Source organism: Phoca vitulina, unplaced genomic scaffold (assembly GCF_004348235.1).
Source record: "Phoca vitulina isolate PV1807 unplaced genomic scaffold, GSC_HSeal_1.0 scaffold22, whole genome shotgun sequence".
Taxonomy (NCBI): domain Eukaryota; kingdom Metazoa; phylum Chordata; class Mammalia; order Carnivora; family Phocidae; genus Phoca; species Phoca vitulina.
Window position 1 is genome coordinate 9,929,729 of NW_022589725.1, and position 17,442 is coordinate 9,947,170.

The window sequence follows — 17,442 nt, forward strand, 5'->3', positions numbered from 1 at the left end:
TAGAAATAAGTGAAAGGAGAAAATGACAAAAGGATTATAAAGTACCCAGGCTTTTGAATTTACATTGGTTTATCAGGAACAATAATTAGTAATAACTGAGTTAATTACAAATGTAATCTGGCTAGATTAAGCACCCTAGACCAGTATCTGCAGCTTATCAAGACATCAAAAGATAAAAGACCTTTACCCCAAGATCAAACATATTTGATAAAATAGGTTACCAAAAAGAAATAAAGTCAGTAGAGAGACCAGAGCAAGCTTCTTAGACTTTGTAATGAAAGATTTTAAAAAAACAAAACACACACACACACACACACACACACAAGGAACATCCTGGGGCCCTTGTATCCAAACCACCTCATTAGCTGAACCTGCTTTCTCTTCACCATGATCACAGCCGGCCTCCTGGAACGATGCATGTAGTGTGTGGTGAGTGTAAATGAAATGATAAGATTACTAGATCTGTTGAAAATATGAATATCCTGTCTACTCATAACTTACCTTAAAATTTTCTATTTAACATCTCCCATTGAGAAAATAATGCAAAATAACAACTGCTGGCAAGGATGGGGAGAAACTGGAACCCAAGTGCGTTGCTGGTGTAAATGTAAAATGTTGGAGCCACTGTGGAAAATAGCATGGCAATTCCTCAAAAATTTAAGTAAAGCATCACCATATGATCCAACAATTCTACTTCTGGGTATATATTCGGAGGAATTAACAGCAGAGACTCCAAAAGATATCTGTATACCAATGTTCACAGCAGTATTATTTGCAATAGTCAAAAGGTAGAAAAACCCAAATGTCCATTGACAAATGAATAAGCAAAATGTGCTATCTATATAATAATGGAATGTTAGCCTTAAAAAGGAAGGAAATTCTGATACATGCTATAATGTTGATGAAACTTGGAAATATTCGAACTTGGAAACAAGCCAGACACAAAAGGACAAATATTGTAGGATTCCCTTTGTATGAGGTTCCTACAAATTCATAGAGACAGAAAATAGACTGGTGGTTGCTGGGGGCTGGGAAGAGGGGTGAATGGGGAGTTATTGTTTAATGGGTACAGAGTTTCAATTGGGGAAGATGAAAATTTGCTGGCGACAGATGGTAGTGACAGTTACACAACAATGTGTATGTACTTAAATGCCACTGAACTATACACCTAAAGATGGTTTAAATGGTAAATTTTGTTTTGTAGATTTTACCACAATTTTTCTTTAAGTTAAAAAAAAAAAAAAAGAATGTTCCCCTTCCTCCTCCATTCTTAAATGATCGTCCAGAAGCCATTAGGTGGTACCAGCCATGGTAGGCATCTGCCTAGGGGTGGAGGAGGCTGTGGTTGGCGAGCCGGTAGCCCTGGAGCCCTGGGCAGGGTAAGGATGATGGGAGATGGAAGCAACAACAGGAGACTAGTTACTCATAGGAGGATTGGTCAAAGAAGATCATGAGAGCCAGGTTTCTCTCTGTTGAAAAAGAGAATTAAATGAATGGAAAGGGCAAAAACTAGAATAAACCCCATGGTGTAGAACTTGAGTTGAAGGTGTTGGTGTGAACACATGGATTTCAATATATATATAGACAGATATAGAAACAGATACATAAATAAATAGATATATAGTTAAAATTTGAGTAAATTTGAGTAAATTTAAAAACTGAGTAAATTTGAAGATCTAATTGGTTTTATCAAACAATTCATAAATCATGCAACACCTCATCTAGCAAGCAGAAATACTCTGAAGAGTTATGCAAAATGGGAGGCTTTCATAGAGAGGACTGTAGGACAAGGAAGTCACTAGTAAAGGAAGTACGAAGGTTCCTTAGAGGAAAGTAAGAGTTTGGGATGATGGCTTCTCATTGGCTGAACCAGAGCACTTCCCATTGGCCGGGCTTGTTGCTGGGCCAGAAGAATATCTTCCTTTTGCCAGAGTGGTGAAGTAGTAACCCCTTCCTGTTGGAGATGCAAGGTACCTCTCCTCTTCTTTGGGGTAACTGGCCACAAGTGGTTGCGTGAGAGCTCCCCCTACAAGTCTTCCCAAACCCAACTTTAGTTGAGGTTTCCTTTACTAACTTTCCCGGTACTTTTCCTCACTCTGTTCATGAGGGAGTCTAGGAGCAGTGATTATTCCAACAGCAATGAACAAACCCAGTGCCCAAATCTTGGTTTCTAAACACCATTCTCCACTAAAAGAACAAGGGTTTCTTGGAGAAATGGCTGATTCCAGAGCTGGGATAGGGAAGGTACAAGATGTGCTGAAAAGTATGGAAATTTTCAAAAAATGATAGAAGTCAGCCTGAAGGCGTTCTTACTGGTCAAATATAGGGTAATTTGGGCATCAGAATAAATAATTCCAGTGGCAACCAAGATGCAGTAACCCCATTACAGGCGCTCTCCCCTGTCCTTTGTAACCAAAAACTTCGGACAAAACACAACTTGGGACTCTTACAAGTAATTAATGGCAAGTGTGCTGGGGTGGGGGGCAGGTAGTAAAAATGAAAAAACAGCCCCAATGGGGGTGAGTTTCATGGTTTAATGAAGTCACAGGATACAAGTCATTAGACAAGAATCAATTGTATTTTTATATACCATTGAACAATTAGAAACTGAAAATTTTCAAACAACACCATTTATAGTAGCACTAAAAACATGAAATACTTAGGTATAAATATAACATAATATATGCAGATTCTGTATGCTGAAAACAATAAAACATTGAGGTAAGAAATTAAAGAGCATCTAAATAATATCAGACCTGGTACCAGTTCCTGTACATATATTTCCTCTTTGACTCTTCAGAGCCATTCTGTGTGGTAGTTACTACCTCCAGGCTCAGAAAGAATCGGACTTATCTAAAGCCATATGATAAAAGAATTCATAGCAGCTTCATTTTGGAATAGCCTGAAACTGGAAATAACTCAAATGTCCTTCAGCCAGTGACTAAGCAAACCATGGCATATCCACACCATGGCTTATTACTCAGCAATAAAAATGAACAAACTATGAAACATATAAAACCTAGATGACTCTCCAGGGAATTATTCTGAGTGAAGAAAGCCAGTCCCAAATGGTTACACACTGTATGATTCCATTTATATAACATTTTTGAAATGAAACAATTATAGAGATGGAGAACAGATTAGTGGTTGCCTGCGGCTAGAGATGGGGGGTAGCGGAGAGGGATGGGTGTAATTATAAAGCGGTAGCATGAGGGACTGTCAGAACTAGACCTCAAGACCTGACCTTTGCTGCCTACCTGCTTGTACTCACCAACCTCTGTCCCACATTCTTCCTTAAGCTCTTCTTTCCAGCTTATCTCTTTAACTCAGGCAAAAGACCCAATGGGCAGAGCATCCTGTGATGGAAACTGAAAACCCTCAAGCAGTAAGGACTGCCTGGACAAAATGCTGCAGCTGGCCCAGACCACCCAGTTCAGTTTGAACTCAACCCCTGACTCACGCATGCGCAGATGGGCCATGGAGTGACCAACTGTTACCTTTACCTCATTATAATACTAAAATCTGCACTCAAGGAGGAGCACAAACCTCATTTACATAATGCACAATACATGTATAGGCATGTTTCCTTAAGGTGCATGCATGACTTTATGCCCACCTCTACATATGATGACAAGGCCCTCCTATCTAAATATTCATCCTACTTTACCTAAATAAAAGGAATCCATTCACCCTTGCTCAGAGTCACAGCTTTGGAAGTTATTACCCGTGATCTCCTTATTTGCTACAAATACAGTTTACTTTGTGAGAGCACTCTATGTGGTATAGTTTCTATCTGTAATTCACCAAGGATCAAAATCACTTTAGTTCAGTTAAAGGATCTTAGTGGTCATCAAACATTTCTAGATATTGTGGCACAGGTACATGAATCTACACGTGATAAAACTGCATAGGCCTATACACATACACAAATAAGCGCTTATAAAACTGGTAAAATCTGAATAAACTCTGTGGATTGTATCATTGTCAATCTTCTGATGTTGATATTGTACTATGATTGTGCAAGATATCACCACTGGGGAAAACTGGGTGAAAAGTGCATGAGACCTCTCTGTACTATTTTTGCAACTTTCTATGAAGCCATAATTATTTCCAAATAAAAAGCCTTAAAAAAAAAAAGTATCGAGGTTTCTATACCACAACCCCCAACAGTATGCCATTAAAAGACACCAAAGTCTCTGAAAGAGTATGGGCATCATATTAGAGCTCTCCTTCATAGATGAAACCCACTACTTGTCCTTTTTTTCTTGATTCAACATTTACTGAGAGTCCAACTGGGAATCTTGTGTTGGAAACTAAGTGATAGGAGATGCATGATTTATGATCCCTTCCCAAGTGAGCTCCCAACCTAGTGCTAATGAAAAGGCCTAATATGATAAGAACATTGGACTACAAGTCAAAAGAATTCTGTCCTCATGGAACCACTTACTAGGTGTTTTAGTTTGGACCAGTCCATTTCCTCTTGGTGTGCTGACTTCTTAACCTGCAAAATTCGGGAGAATGGAATACATATAAATATATTTTAAACTTAACCTGGGTCCTGTGGATGGGTTCAAGGATACCTGGGAATCACCTGAAATCATATGCATAAGTATGTAGGATAATTCCAGAAGAGGTATTTTAACTTTTTTTTTTTTTTTTTTTTAGATTCTGGGGATTTGCTCACCCATAGAGTTTAGAATAACTGCATCTAATTTTTGGATTTAATGTCAATGGTCCCTTCCATTCTAACATTCCCCAATTCTAATAGATCTCCAAGATCTCTCCATTTCTAATATTCTATGATTCTAATAGGGATGCGAGAAATGGACTAGAGATCTAACATTCTGTGATTCCATGGACCACAAGAGTTCATTCCCTTCCCTGACAGAACAAGGATTACATTTTTCAACATGGAATTCTAGGCAGTCTATGATTTAACTTCCAAATGACCTTCCAACCTCAGCTTTCATCCCTTTCCCAGACCCTGGCCACCCCCCCCCCTTTTAGTCTGCAGTTTCCACAAAGTTTTGCTCCCATTCACTCTGTGCCTCGGCACAGGCAATGCCTTCTATCTGGAATGCCCCTAAATCTACCCTTTTTCTTCTTGAGTATCAGCTTGAAGTTCTCCCCAGTAAAGCCTTCCATGACCCTTCGTCCTTACAGCAAGGTTTGATGTGCTCCCTTAAACCCAGGTTTCTGACTGCCTGTTACCACCCAGGGAAGAGGACTGTTGGTTCACTCAGGGCAGTGAATCAAAATGCCAAGAGGCGAAGCAGAGGAAGTAAAGGTTTGAAGCTAGTAGGTATAACAAACTCTAGGCACCTGTTTTCCCACCTCTGGAAATAAAGAAAAATATCAGCTCTAAGGAAAACAACCTGAGAGCAATAGTAAATGTAAACAGCATTCTGTTTCTGAGACAAAAGGGAGTGGTGGGGATTGAGGCCATCTGGGACAGAACATCTTGTCTGAAAGGAGACTCGACTCAGCTCCAGCTAATTAATTGTTGATTGGCAGGAATGTGAGTGGGTCCAATGTGGTCAGCTCATCTACTTTTTCAAGAAAAGCTGGAAATCCAGTTTCCCATGTGAAATCTCCCAATTTTAAGTGTCAATAACTAAAAAAATATTCAAGACCCATTGCAATGACTTTCAAGGTTTTCAAGCTGTGAAAAATGTTCTGTGAGGATCCACTTCTACCCATCCAAGAGAGTACATCCTATGGGGGGGCAAGTTTTATATGAGGGCTGCTAGTGTATTGCAAGTTGTTAAACAGACCCACTCCTTCTGCACAGAGCTCAGACAAAACCTTTCATATGGGTCCCCTCTCTCTGGGTCTTAGTTTCCCTATCCATAAAATGGCGATACAAAACATAATTGTGAGTCAGCCGTCAAACAGAATATATCACTGAAGGGTTATCAGAGCTACATGCTTTTATCTGCATCATCTCGCTGAATTCTCATAACTTCTATGAGGTAAGTTGTATTACTTCCACATTTTACAGATTAAAAAAAAAAAAACCCTGCAGCTCAGAAATAGCAATTTACATAATGAAGACAATAGCAAACATATAAAAAGCCCTTTCTTTCAAAGGGCTTTGCTGATTTAATCCTCTCAACATGTCTGGCCTAAGGCAAATAAACCCTGAAATGGGGATTCCACCAAGGCAGCCTGACTCCAAAACTGTAGCACAAGGCTGCTTAACAGAAATATAATGCAAACCATACATATAATTTAAATTTGTCTAGTAGCCACATTTAAAAAGTAAAATGACACAGGCTAATTTTAATAATACACTTTATTTGACCCAACATATGCAAAATATTATCAATCTAACATGTAATCAATATAAAAATTATTGAGATATTTTACTCTTTGTTGTACTAAATCTTGAGCGTATTTTACATTACAGCACATCCCAAATCCGACTAGCCACATTTCAAGGGCTCAGTAAGCCCATGCATATGGGGCAAGGCATTCACAGTCTAATCTTAATGTTAAAAGCAGAACCCACAGAGGCACCTGTCCCTTGGTTTCAAAGGACACGCAAAATATAATAATGGCACACAGTTCTTGAGCATATACTTCGTGCCATGGGAGGGGAGAGTCTTACTATGCGTGTTGGGGATCTTCACACGTTGTATTTTGTCATCCTCGCAACAAGACGAGTGCCACTGCCCTCCTCTTTTGACGGAAAGAGGACTTCCCCGGGTCGGAGGCTCCCCTAGTGCCGATCTCCGTCCCGCCGCCCCGCTCCCGCCACCGGCCGGGCGCCAGCCCCAGCGAAACCGTGGTTCTCCGTCTGATAAGGAGGTGTGCACGCAGCGGGAGGTGCAAATCACCTGCGGGCCGAAGAGCTTATAGCGGGTAAAGACCCCTCTGGCCTCCTCCGCTTCCAGCTCCTCCTCCTCTTCTTCCTCCCCTTCCTCCTCGGACTCCGATTCCTCGAACTGGTGCTGGGAGGCGACATCGCGAAGACGAGCCCTGCGCACGCTTGGATAGGTCCACCCCAGCCCCTCAGTCACAGCCGCCTCCTGACGTGACTCGCTAACGCGGGGGGGCGCCGCTTCCGGGAGCCGGAACTCGGCTTCCGGGCGCTCTGGCGCCGAGCTCATCATAGAAGCTAGAGGGGACTTCCGCTTTTGGTCCGCTCAGGCGCTTTGACGGTGCGGTCGAGTTCGGTTGGCTGTCAGCCAGCCCCCATCCGCCTCCCCGGAGGCCGCGCGGGCTCGGCCCTTACACACCAAACGTCTCCCTCTTTCAGCCCGCCCCCGCGCAGACGCAGTGCTGAGCCCACGGCTGCTGGACAAAGAGTGACGTCCGGAGCTTGGAGTCATGGCGGAGACTGAGCCGAGCTTGGTGGCTGCTGGGGGCCTCGCGCTGCCGCCAGAGAAGGAGGAAGGAGCCGGCCTGAGCTCAGGCCCGGAGCGTAACTCTGCGGGCTCCTCGTCGACCCCTGAGGCCCCACCGCCTGCCCCCGAGCCCTCCAGCCCCAACGCCGCGGTCCCCGAAGCGATTCCTACGCCTCCTGAGGCGGCCTCCGCGGCCTTGGAGTTGCCTCCCCCAGCCCAGGGCGCCCCGCCGTTTGCCGAAGCTGCTCCGCGCTCCCCTCCACACCCTGGCGGCTCCCGACCCGGCCCGGAGACGTTCCGCCAGCGTTTCCGACAGTTCCGCTACCAGGACGCCGCAGGCCCGCGGGAGGCGTTCCGTCAGCTGCGGGAGCTCTCCCGCCAGTGGCTGCGACCCGACATCCGCACGAAGGAGCAGATCGTGGAGATGCTGGTGCAGGAGCAGCTGCTCGCCATCCTGCCGGAGGCGGCACGGGCCCGGCGGCTTCGCCGCCGCACGGATGTGCGCATCACGGGCTGAGCTGTGGAGCTGCGGGCGACCGGGCTCGGGCGTTTTATGGACTGCGGCCACGATCGGGTCTGGGGGCCTGAGCCTGGCTCTCCATTCCGCGTTGATGAAAACCGAGTTTTTGGCAGCTCCAGTCGTCTGATGTGTCCCTTTCGTTCGTTCTTTACTAGGTTTATTTTCCCGAGCCTGTCTCCTTCCAACCTCCTTTTTGGCTGGTGGCGAAACCAAGTTGGGAGCCCATGAGAATAAAGCCTTTGTTCCCTATTCACTTGGCATTTATTGGCTTTTGTGGGATCATTAGCGTGTTGGCTAGGCCTGGGCCTCCACATCTGGGAAATTTCTCTCCTCGCTCCACAGGACCCCACTTGGGATTCCATTGTTTAGTTGGGGTCTCCGTAAAGAAGGTTTTAGCAGCCGTGGTTCTATATTCGCCCCTACCTCTCACTAGAATATGAAATTGCTTTTCCACATAAAAAGGTAGTGGATAGTGGTTGTGGCAGGTAATTATCCGACTCTACTAAGTGCTTACTCAACTGGCTACCTCTATACCAACTGGGCCACTAACTTGTTACACCAACCTGCCCTTTGGGCACAGGCTTCCCAAAAGACCTACGCCTGTGGGCTATTTTAGTAAGTGTTTTAGTGCAGTTCCTTACGGAGAGCTCCTTTAGAGCTCTGGTTTAAGCCTCCAAACTCACCTTTCTTGTCATATTTTAGGCCCCTAGAATTTAAGTAGAACTGGCATGAACTAATGAATTATTACATTGCTGGAGCCACTCTAATTCTCTCCAGCTATATTTTTTTAATAAGCATAATTGTTTAGAAAGAGAAGAAGGGATTTGGCAAGTAATAGGGAAGCTCTGTTATGAAATCTTAAAGCCTGTTTTTCCCTAAGTCTTCTGCCCACCCAGGAAGGAACTAATTGGGGTCCATAGGCAATTTGGATTGGTCTCAGAAGGGTCCTAATTGCAATGGGTGCCATCTCTTAATATGAGGAAGGCCAGACCTATCTTCACTGCTCTCAACAACTGAAATCTAATAAGCCTGCAGCTCACACCACAAAGCACAAGCCAGACTGGGTTAGAGGACGATGTGGGACATTTTACATTCGCATATTAAAGACCCTTAGATGAATTCAAAATTATTTTGCATACTTTCTTGGGATTTAGAATCTTGAGCTTGCATCTGCTTCCCTGCAGAAGATACATCTATCTGTTTACAATGTAAGTCTTCCTCTAAAAGATGTTTATAGAAAATTATGTAATGCATATTAAAAATAGGGTACAGAACTTTATAATAACATGATTGAAACATAGCAACAAAAACCTGTTTTATTTTTTCCAAATACAGATACAGAAGTTTGCATGTTTTGCAAATATTGCTTCAAAGCAACATTTCTATATACAGCGCCTTCTGTTCTAATAGCGCGTAAACATAGACATGTATCCACAGTGCAATGTTGGCTCATCAAGGGTCCACCTTGCATAACACTCATTTAAAGAAACTAAATGATTAGTCAAACCAGAACTGTTTTTGTCAAGGCAATTTTTTATAGGTGGATAGTTTTTCTCAAAACTTAGGTAGTGTACATATTTCTAAATGGTAACAGTAATCTTTGCAAATAACAGTTTCCAGTGCTCCAACTTGGAGTTAATTCAGCCTGACCCAGGAATTGGGGATGGAGCCCCTAAACATGGCTTTAAATTAGAGAAGCACACTGAGGTTATCAGAACTTGGGACTCATCCCTGCTTCCCTAAAGACAAAAGTCACAATGAGTGAAATGGGATTATCTCCTTTATAAACAATAAACCCAATAATGGCCACTTGGCAGAATTAGGGTAATTCAGTTTCTGCTTCCGCCTTTGAGAAAGACATGACATCGACTCCCTTAAAGTTGTAGTAGCTTCCCCAGATGTGATGCTCGAATGTATCCGAGAAAAGAAAAATCAGTAATCTAGTAATACAACAGTCATCATACCTCACAGTTGTGGCTACAGAAAATCATCCTGTTTCATCCCTTTTCAGACAAACACAACATTCTTATAATGTGGCTGTCATAAATTGCGCAAAACATAGATGCCATGCACACTCCTTAGACATTTCTTCCCACACCAGAAATGCCAACGTTAGCAATGGGAAAGAACCTCTTGGAGAGGAACTGCGTCAGCTTTACTACAGATGTCACGGCCACATGTCTTCCCTCTGATGGATAAGCTACAGCAGGTCAACTGGCCCTAAATTCACTTTATATCAAATGGTGAAGAAATCACTGGACAGAGCATTCCCTGAAACAGATTTTGGTACAGAGGCCTTCAAGACCACAATGAACCTGTGTGCCTTCAAGGCCTAATCATTCCAAATGGCGCTGGAGATACTGTAATTGCTATAGAGATATTGGCTACTTCACGTTTACATAGTAAATATTTGCAGCATATAACATTACAGATTCATAAACCCATAATTAACTTGTGAGTGTTAATGGACAAGTGTGCTTTGATTTTTGCCTTTAGTGATAAGAAAACTAAATGGTGAAACGGGTCACTCCTCAAAGCATGGAACATTTTCTTTAACTTTGTCTAGCAAAGAAAAACAATATAGCAATTACACATGTAACCTGCAAGAGTAACAAATGTTGTCTTAAAAGGTACAAATTGTACCTGGACCTTAAGCAGCATTATCACCTTGACCTCACAAAATAATACAAACAGGGAATCTAAAGTGTTAAAGTATATTAAAACAATTCTGAAAATGCCAACTACTGAACATACACCCTTCTGGGAAGGAGAAAAACAGCACATGTAGAATCTGAAGTTTGTTTACAACAATAGAAAATAAGGTAATTCTCCAAACCACATTCTTTGTAACAAATCTTTACAGTGAAAGAGTTCAAAATTTGGGGAAACATTTTTTGGACATTAAATAGAACCAGGAAGCTGTCAATATTAAGAAGTGGGTAGAAAACGCTGTCCTTTGGGTTCCAGACCCTGCCTGCTTCAGTTTGGAAATCCTCCTAGATTCTTATTACTGTGAGATTCTAGTTCCTCCACAGGCTGTTCGGGCTCTGCTACAAAAGACACAACCCAGCCAACTCTGGGGTAAAAGCATACAAAACTTGTCCCCGGTACCATGAAGTCATGCAAGACAGGTGGTGAGAAAAGTGAAGAGTCCTAAGGAGAAGGCAGAGCAGCCAAGGCCTCTGCTCCTTCCCGACCTCCACAGAATGTGAAGTCACAACATCCTCACGAAGCTGGAAAAATGAAAATGGTGCCTGCTGCCTAAATCCATGCCAGGCAGAAACAAGAAGGCTTGGCATGTGCCCCACCCTGACAAAAAAGTCAATTAAATAAGCTGCAAGTTGAATTTACAACTGTTTCCGACTAAACTTTTTTGGCTCTCATTCCATTTATCGGTGGCACGATTTCAAGTCAAGTTTGTGCAAAAAGACTCACTCTCCATTCAATGATGTGCACAGAAGAAGGGAATCCCAAGAGTCTATTTGCTACCTTCTTGGTAGGCTTCAAGATCAGAGTGCCCTGCCCTCCAGCAGCCAAAATGGCCCCTTTGTCCAATGTCTATCACACCCCCTGCCCAGATCCCTGAAGTCAGTCGGTGTCACGTGCATTCGGCATGCTAGGTTTATTTATTTAAATATGCAAAGCTCCTCCTGCAGGTGCCCCAGGATTGTGCCCCCACTAGTTCTGGGTGCCCAGTTTCATGTTGAGCAGCAGAGTGCAATCTGCTGCACCTTGCCCAGGTCCATCAGCAGCTGCTTGATGCAATGCTTGAGCTGCGGAAGCCTGGCCAGTGGCTCCGGGGGCTCCAATTCCCCAGTGTAGTCCAGCCAGCTCTCCAACACTGTAGGCAGAAGAGAGAGGAGACCCAGTGAGCTCCTAACACTTCATCTGTGAGAACATCAGCAAGAATTCCAGCATCTTCTCCCATGTATCCCCACAAGGTCAGGCGAGAAGGGGGGGCCACTCAGGCAACACTGACTCATCACCCTCTCTACAAAGTATTCCCCCTAGGACAAGGCTCAAATGCTTTAGGGGAGCACAGTCCAACAGAACTTTCTGCAGTGGAAATGGCCTACGTCTATGTTGTCTATACCGGAGCCACTAGCCACACGTAGCTAACGGAGCACTTAAAATGTAGCTAGTATGACTGAGGAACTGAACTCAAATTTTATTCAATTTTAATTCATTAAAGAGCCACACATAGGGGCGCCTGGGTGGCTCAGTTGGTTGAGCATCTGCCTTCGGCTCAGGTCATGATCCCGGGGTCCTGGGATCAGGCTGTGCGCTGGCCTCCCAGCTCAGAGGGGAGCCTGCTTCTCCCTCTCCCTCTGCCTGCAGCTCCCCCTGCTTGTGCTCTCTCTCTCTCAAATAAATAAATAAAATCTTAAAAAGAGCCACATATAAGCTAGTGATTACTGTATTAGTGCAGCTCTACAGTCTAGAAGGCTTTGAAGAACCCACCTTCCTCAGTGTTACTCCCCAGTCTTTTTTAATTCTTCCATTCTTTTTTTAAGATTTTTATTTATTTGAGAGAGAGAGAGCACAAGTAGGGAGGAGGAGCACTGGGAGAGGGAGAAGCAGACTCCCGGCTGAGCAGGGAGCCTGACACGGGACTCAATCCCAGGACCCCAGGATCATGACCGGAGCTGAAGGCAGATGCTTAACCAACTGAGCCACCCAGGGCCCACTCCCTAGTCTTTATAAGGTTTTCCTTTGTTGGAAATCAGAGAGCCTTGTGTTTTAGCCTCCTATTAAGAAAAATGAGAATCTAGGGGCGCCTGGGTGGCTCAGTCGTTAAGCGTCTGCCTTCGGCTCAGGTCATGATCCCAGGGTCCTGGGATCGAGCCCCGCATCGGGCTCCCTGCTTGGCGGGAAGCCTGCTTCTCCCTCTCCCACTCCCCCTGCTTGTGTTCCTGCTGTTGCTATCTCTCTCTGTCAAATAAATAAATAAAATCTTTAAAAAAAAAAAGAAAAATGAGAATCTAAAGGGATTGAAAAGGTCTATTTTTATCACTATAAAGTCTGATTTGCTTCAAATTCCTATCATCAGTAACACTGAATACTCTGACTTTATTTTCTAAGTATTTAATGTAAGATGTCCAGGTACTAACATCCTTGATTAATATTGGTTCAATATCTAAAAAACTGCCTTATCTCTGAGAGCAGGGATTTCTCTATAGAAGATGTTTTTTCTTCCCAAGCCACTCCCTGAAGCTCTGGCATCCGGGGAGAGGCCATTTTGGAACCCTGCATCTTTTGACAAGAGCCAGCCCCTCCAGGGAGGCCTGTGCTCACCCCAGCCTGCCTGTAGCCTTTCTAGTTCATGAGCCAACCTGTACTGAGCACCTTCTGGACCCTTGAGCTGAAGGTGCAGAAAGAGGAAGACCCACCCAGTGCCTGTTCCTCAGAGAGCTTACAGCCTCACACATAATCCTTTTCCTTCCTCAGATCCAGCCTTCCACCTTCCTTCCCACCTTTCAAAATCCTTTGTTCCCTGTAAGTTACTTCCCAGAGAAGCCCTCCCCAACTCTACACCCTAAATCACGTAGCTGTGTTAAATTAAGGGTGCTATGTGATCAAATCTTTCCTCCTTTGGAGCACTTACCATGGTTTATAATTATATATAATGGGATAATTTAATGAATACCTGTCTCTACATCAAGATCAAGTTCCATAAGGGCAGAAGCCAAGTCTGCCTTGCTTACCATGATATCCCTAAACACTCAACTGTGTCTGAAACACAGCAGGCACTCGACAGAGGCAGTGAGAAAATGTGGGAATGGCCTAGCAAAGTGCCCACTGACTGCTCGGGCTCCAAAACTCGCCTACCTCCCTCTGATTTCTTGTTGGTACGTGGGGGTTCCAAGGAGGAGAAACAGCCCCTCCTCCTCATCCCAACCAGTACAAGGACTTGAAAATAAGAAAAATAAGATTGCCTTCTCAGACCTGAACTTGAAAGCCAAGAGTAAAGGATCAAAGTCACAGGAGAGTGACTAGTGGCCTGCTGAGCAAGATAAACTCCCCAGTGACCATTTTCAATACATCAATTATTCTTTAAGGAAAAAAACTAGAAGGAGACAAGAGGCTGCTCAGCAAAAGGGCACAAGAATAAATGGAGAAAAGGCCTGAAAGCAATGCTGGAAGAGCCCATCTGGATGAGTGTAGAAAAGAGGTAGTCAGGGGCAGCACCTGGGTGGCTCAGTAGGTTAAGCATCTGCCTTCAGCTCACGTCATGATCTGAGGGTCCTGGGATGGAGCCTCGAGTCTGGCTAGCTGCACAGTGGGGAGTCTACTTCTCCCTCTGCCCAGCCCCACCACTCATGCTCTCTTTCTCTCAAATAAATAATAAAAATCTTAAAAAAAAGAAAAGAGGCAGTCAGGACTGGCTAGGTCATTTCCAAAACACAGACAGAATGTCAGTCCATCTGTCCTTGACAAGATGATCCTACAGTTGCTGAGAGGCCCCTCTTATGGTCATTGTAACTACTTCTGATCTGGTTCCAGGCTCACCAAAGACACCACCCAACACTATGGTGACCCAGGAGGCATGCACAGGGAGAAAGAGCACCAGTGTGCAGCCTAGAAGAGTCTAGGTTACTCAGTAGTCTCTGAGCTTGGTTAAGAGGAGTGTTTGGAGCCCCTAAGGTGGAAGCCTTCTCTCTAGATCTCCAGGACTGAAGATGACCCTGAACTGTGAGAGCCAATAGCATCTCCTCTGGACTCCCCAGCATCCAGCAGGCCAGCCTTCTCTCCATACCATGTGCTGGACCATCACCCCAAGTTTCTCTTTTAAGGAAGCTCAACAGCTTCTCAGCAGTATAATGATAGTAAGCAAGACAGAAGGTCACAAAGGTGAGGTTCCATTTCATATACTCTCCCAGACCATCTAGATAGAGGCCAATGCTCAGTAAAGTAACATTTTTTTCTTAAAATAATATTTCTGATGCTAAAAGATTCAATATTTTCATAGTCATTAAAAATCTTTTGTCTTGGGCGCCTATGTGGCTCAGTCGGTTGAGCATCTGCCTTTGGCTCAGGTCATGATCTCAGGGTCCTGGGATTGAGTCCGGCATCGGACTCCCCTGCTCAATGGGGAGCCTGCTTCTCCCTCTGCCTGCCACTCCCCCAGCTTGTGAGCTCTCTCTCTGACAAATAAATAAAATCTTTTAAAATAATTTTTTAAAAAATCTTTTTCTTGGGAGGCTGGGTGGCTCAGTCGGTTAAGCATCTGCCTTCGGCTCAGGTCATGATCTCAGGGTCCTGGGATCCAGCCCCGCGTCGGGCTCCCTGCTCAGCAGGAAGCCTGCTTCTCCCTCTCCCACTCCCCCTGCTTGTTTTCCCTCTCTCTCTGTGTCTCTCTCTGTCAAATAAATAAATAAATAATCTTTAAAAAATCTTTTTCTTTTAGTTTTACAACTGTTTATACAACTACATAAATTATTAAATTATGGTTAATATTAAAACGATAACTCTTTTAAAATATAAATCAGTCAATAGAATATTTATTAGGCTATTTCTTAATAGGAATACTATATCCAAATTCTTATAAAAGCTCAGTTTATCTTAATGGTATTTGGATGAACTCAAGAGTTCACTCCCTACTATGGTTGAAATAAAATGGGATTCTGATAAATCTTAATTAAATACAATGGAAAAATCTGTTTATCTGAATAAAATCTCTATGATTTATAATTGATTTTCACACTTCAGGGCCTGGAGTATCAGAACACGAACAGAGTACATGACCCCAGATCAGCAGGACACATAAGAGGCCCTCAGGAAGGCCGGGGAAGGGAGCCCAGACTTATCCTCCTCACCACACTGGCCATGAGACTGAACAGGAGTGGCAAGTCAGTAAGAAGTGGGGAAACAGTGATGTCTCCCCCTAAGGGCAGGCTCCTTTGGCAACAAAAGAACACCCTCCCTGTTTCCACGGTGCTAAGCCTACTCTAGGAACCCAGAGCCACTCCTACTGCTATTCTCTCAAAATCCATAATTTCCAGTGTGGCATTCAATCCTCTTTCAGCTAGAGAATAGCAGGGTTTTCAGACAGTGGAATCAGTTACCATTCTAAGGAGCCCAAGGAAACCTTTTAGGAGTAAAAGAGACAGAAACACTCCCCCTTCCAGAAGTGCCCTTAGAATGGACCCTGAATTAGTCTCCCATTCCCAGTTCCTCAGGTTTGCCTCAAGGGCAGGACAGAAGCATGAGGGCATAGAGGTCCTTCTCTCACTTTTCTCCAATAGGACAACCCTTTCCCAGTCAAGCCAGCCCTTTTATCACCTACCAAGTCACCCCCTCTCCCTCAGAAAACCTCACTTTCCTCAAGGCTTGGCTTCAGACCCAGGGTTCAGGAAGCCTTCCAGTTACCACTCCCCCTGCCACACTCCGCCTTTGGCAGCACCTCGGCCACACACTTGCCCTGGTCACACCTCATGACTCTAGCTTGTATAACGTATGGCATCCTTCTGAGTTATTTCATGCACAAGTAGCTTTATATCCCCAATTACAGCAATGGTAGCCTGACTATACTCAGAATCCGCCAATGGAATATTTACTTTTCAATTTGGCTCCTTTTTAAGAATGAAAACAAAAAATTAAGAAATAAGTGAAAAATCAAGAAGGAATTCTGTCTTCAAAAATCAAACTGACAACTTCCTAGGGATCAAAAGAGACTGAACTTGAGCATGTTTATCAGGCCCATCTGTTACCACTAACACCTGGAAATACCCAGGGTTACCCAAATGACTCAGTCAAGTTCTTAAATCTCTACTGATAAAGAAGAGAAGACCTCAGTTTAGATTTTATGAAAGGCCGAAATAAAAGCTTTCTTCAGATTAATCCTCAAAGACATCCAAAAAACTCTATTAAGTCAAAGTTGAAATCCCCCACAGAACTTGGTTAGCAAAGTTGCTCAGGTCGCACACTGCCTCCAGACAGAGTCTAGTTATACTTCTGCACTCTGCTTTGCAGAAGGCACTAGGTAAGTGAGGGAGGACTCCTGACATCACACAGACCTTAGAAATGCCAGATAAATACTAAAAGTAAAGCTTGCCCATCTAGAGGGAGAATGGGGGTTGATGAGACTGAAAAGAAAGGAGGCAAGAATACAGCTATCTGTGGAGAGCCAGAGAAGGAGCCCTACCATCCAGCTCTTTCTCAATGGAGTCCATCCTATGTGTGACTTCGTCCTGAAGAGATTCCACGTGGGTCAGCAGGTTAAACTGCCACTGGTGCTGGGAGCTCAGCAGCCCCTCTCCGCTTCTGTCCAGCAGCTTCCGAGTGGGGGCTTCCTCGGGTAGGACCTTTTTGGAGACATATTCCCTCACCTAGGAATGCAATGGCATTTAAGTTACTGAGTGGAGACAGCTCCCAGCCCCTTCTCCAACCAGCCAGAGTTTGCAACCGTCCGAAAAATCAGTTGCAGTTTGAATATCCCAAACCTCTATCCCCCTCTCTTCCTGTCTTGGACACCTGGCAGAGGAATGCTTTGAGTAGCAATCACAAACACCTCAGGGCAGCGCAGGCCTCAGAGCTGCTTCCCAGTGACTGGCCCAATGCCCCAGGCCTGAA

At 44.2% G+C, this 17,442-nt stretch overlaps 2 protein-coding genes across 3 annotated transcripts in view; one reads left to right on the top strand and one right to left on the bottom strand.

Annotated features, from left to right (window-relative positions):
- The first annotated feature begins 7,130 nt into the window (after window positions 1–7,130).
- Window positions 7,131–9,072, top strand: SCAND1 (SCAN domain containing 1). The gene has a single exon (XM_032420196.1). The coding sequence runs from the start codon at window positions 7,333–7,335 to the stop codon at window positions 7,864–7,866; it is 534 nt and encodes a 177-aa protein (XP_032276087.1). The 5' UTR covers window positions 7,131–7,332; the 3' UTR covers window positions 7,867–9,072.
- Window positions 9,073–9,168: 96 nt separating this feature from the next.
- Window positions 9,169–17,442, bottom strand: part of PHF20 (PHD finger protein 20) — a 132,120-nt gene continuing 123,846 nt past the window's right edge. For both annotated transcript variants that reach the window (XM_032420193.1, XM_032420194.1), the window contains 2 exons: window positions 17,015–17,198; window positions 9,169–11,710 (listed from right to left, as the gene is read on the bottom strand). In XM_032420193.1, coding sequence (XP_032276084.1) covers window positions 11,568–11,710; window positions 17,015–17,198 — 327 coding nt within the window. In that variant the 3' untranslated portion in view covers window positions 9,169–11,567. The remainder of the gene's footprint in view (window positions 11,711–17,014; window positions 17,199–17,442) is intronic.

What these genes read in the sequence shown, in the direction of transcription:
- SCAND1 (XM_032420196.1), top strand. Translation starts at nt 7,333, where the DNA reads ATGGCGGAGACTGAGCCGAGCTTGGTGGCTGCTGGGGGCCTCGCGCTG.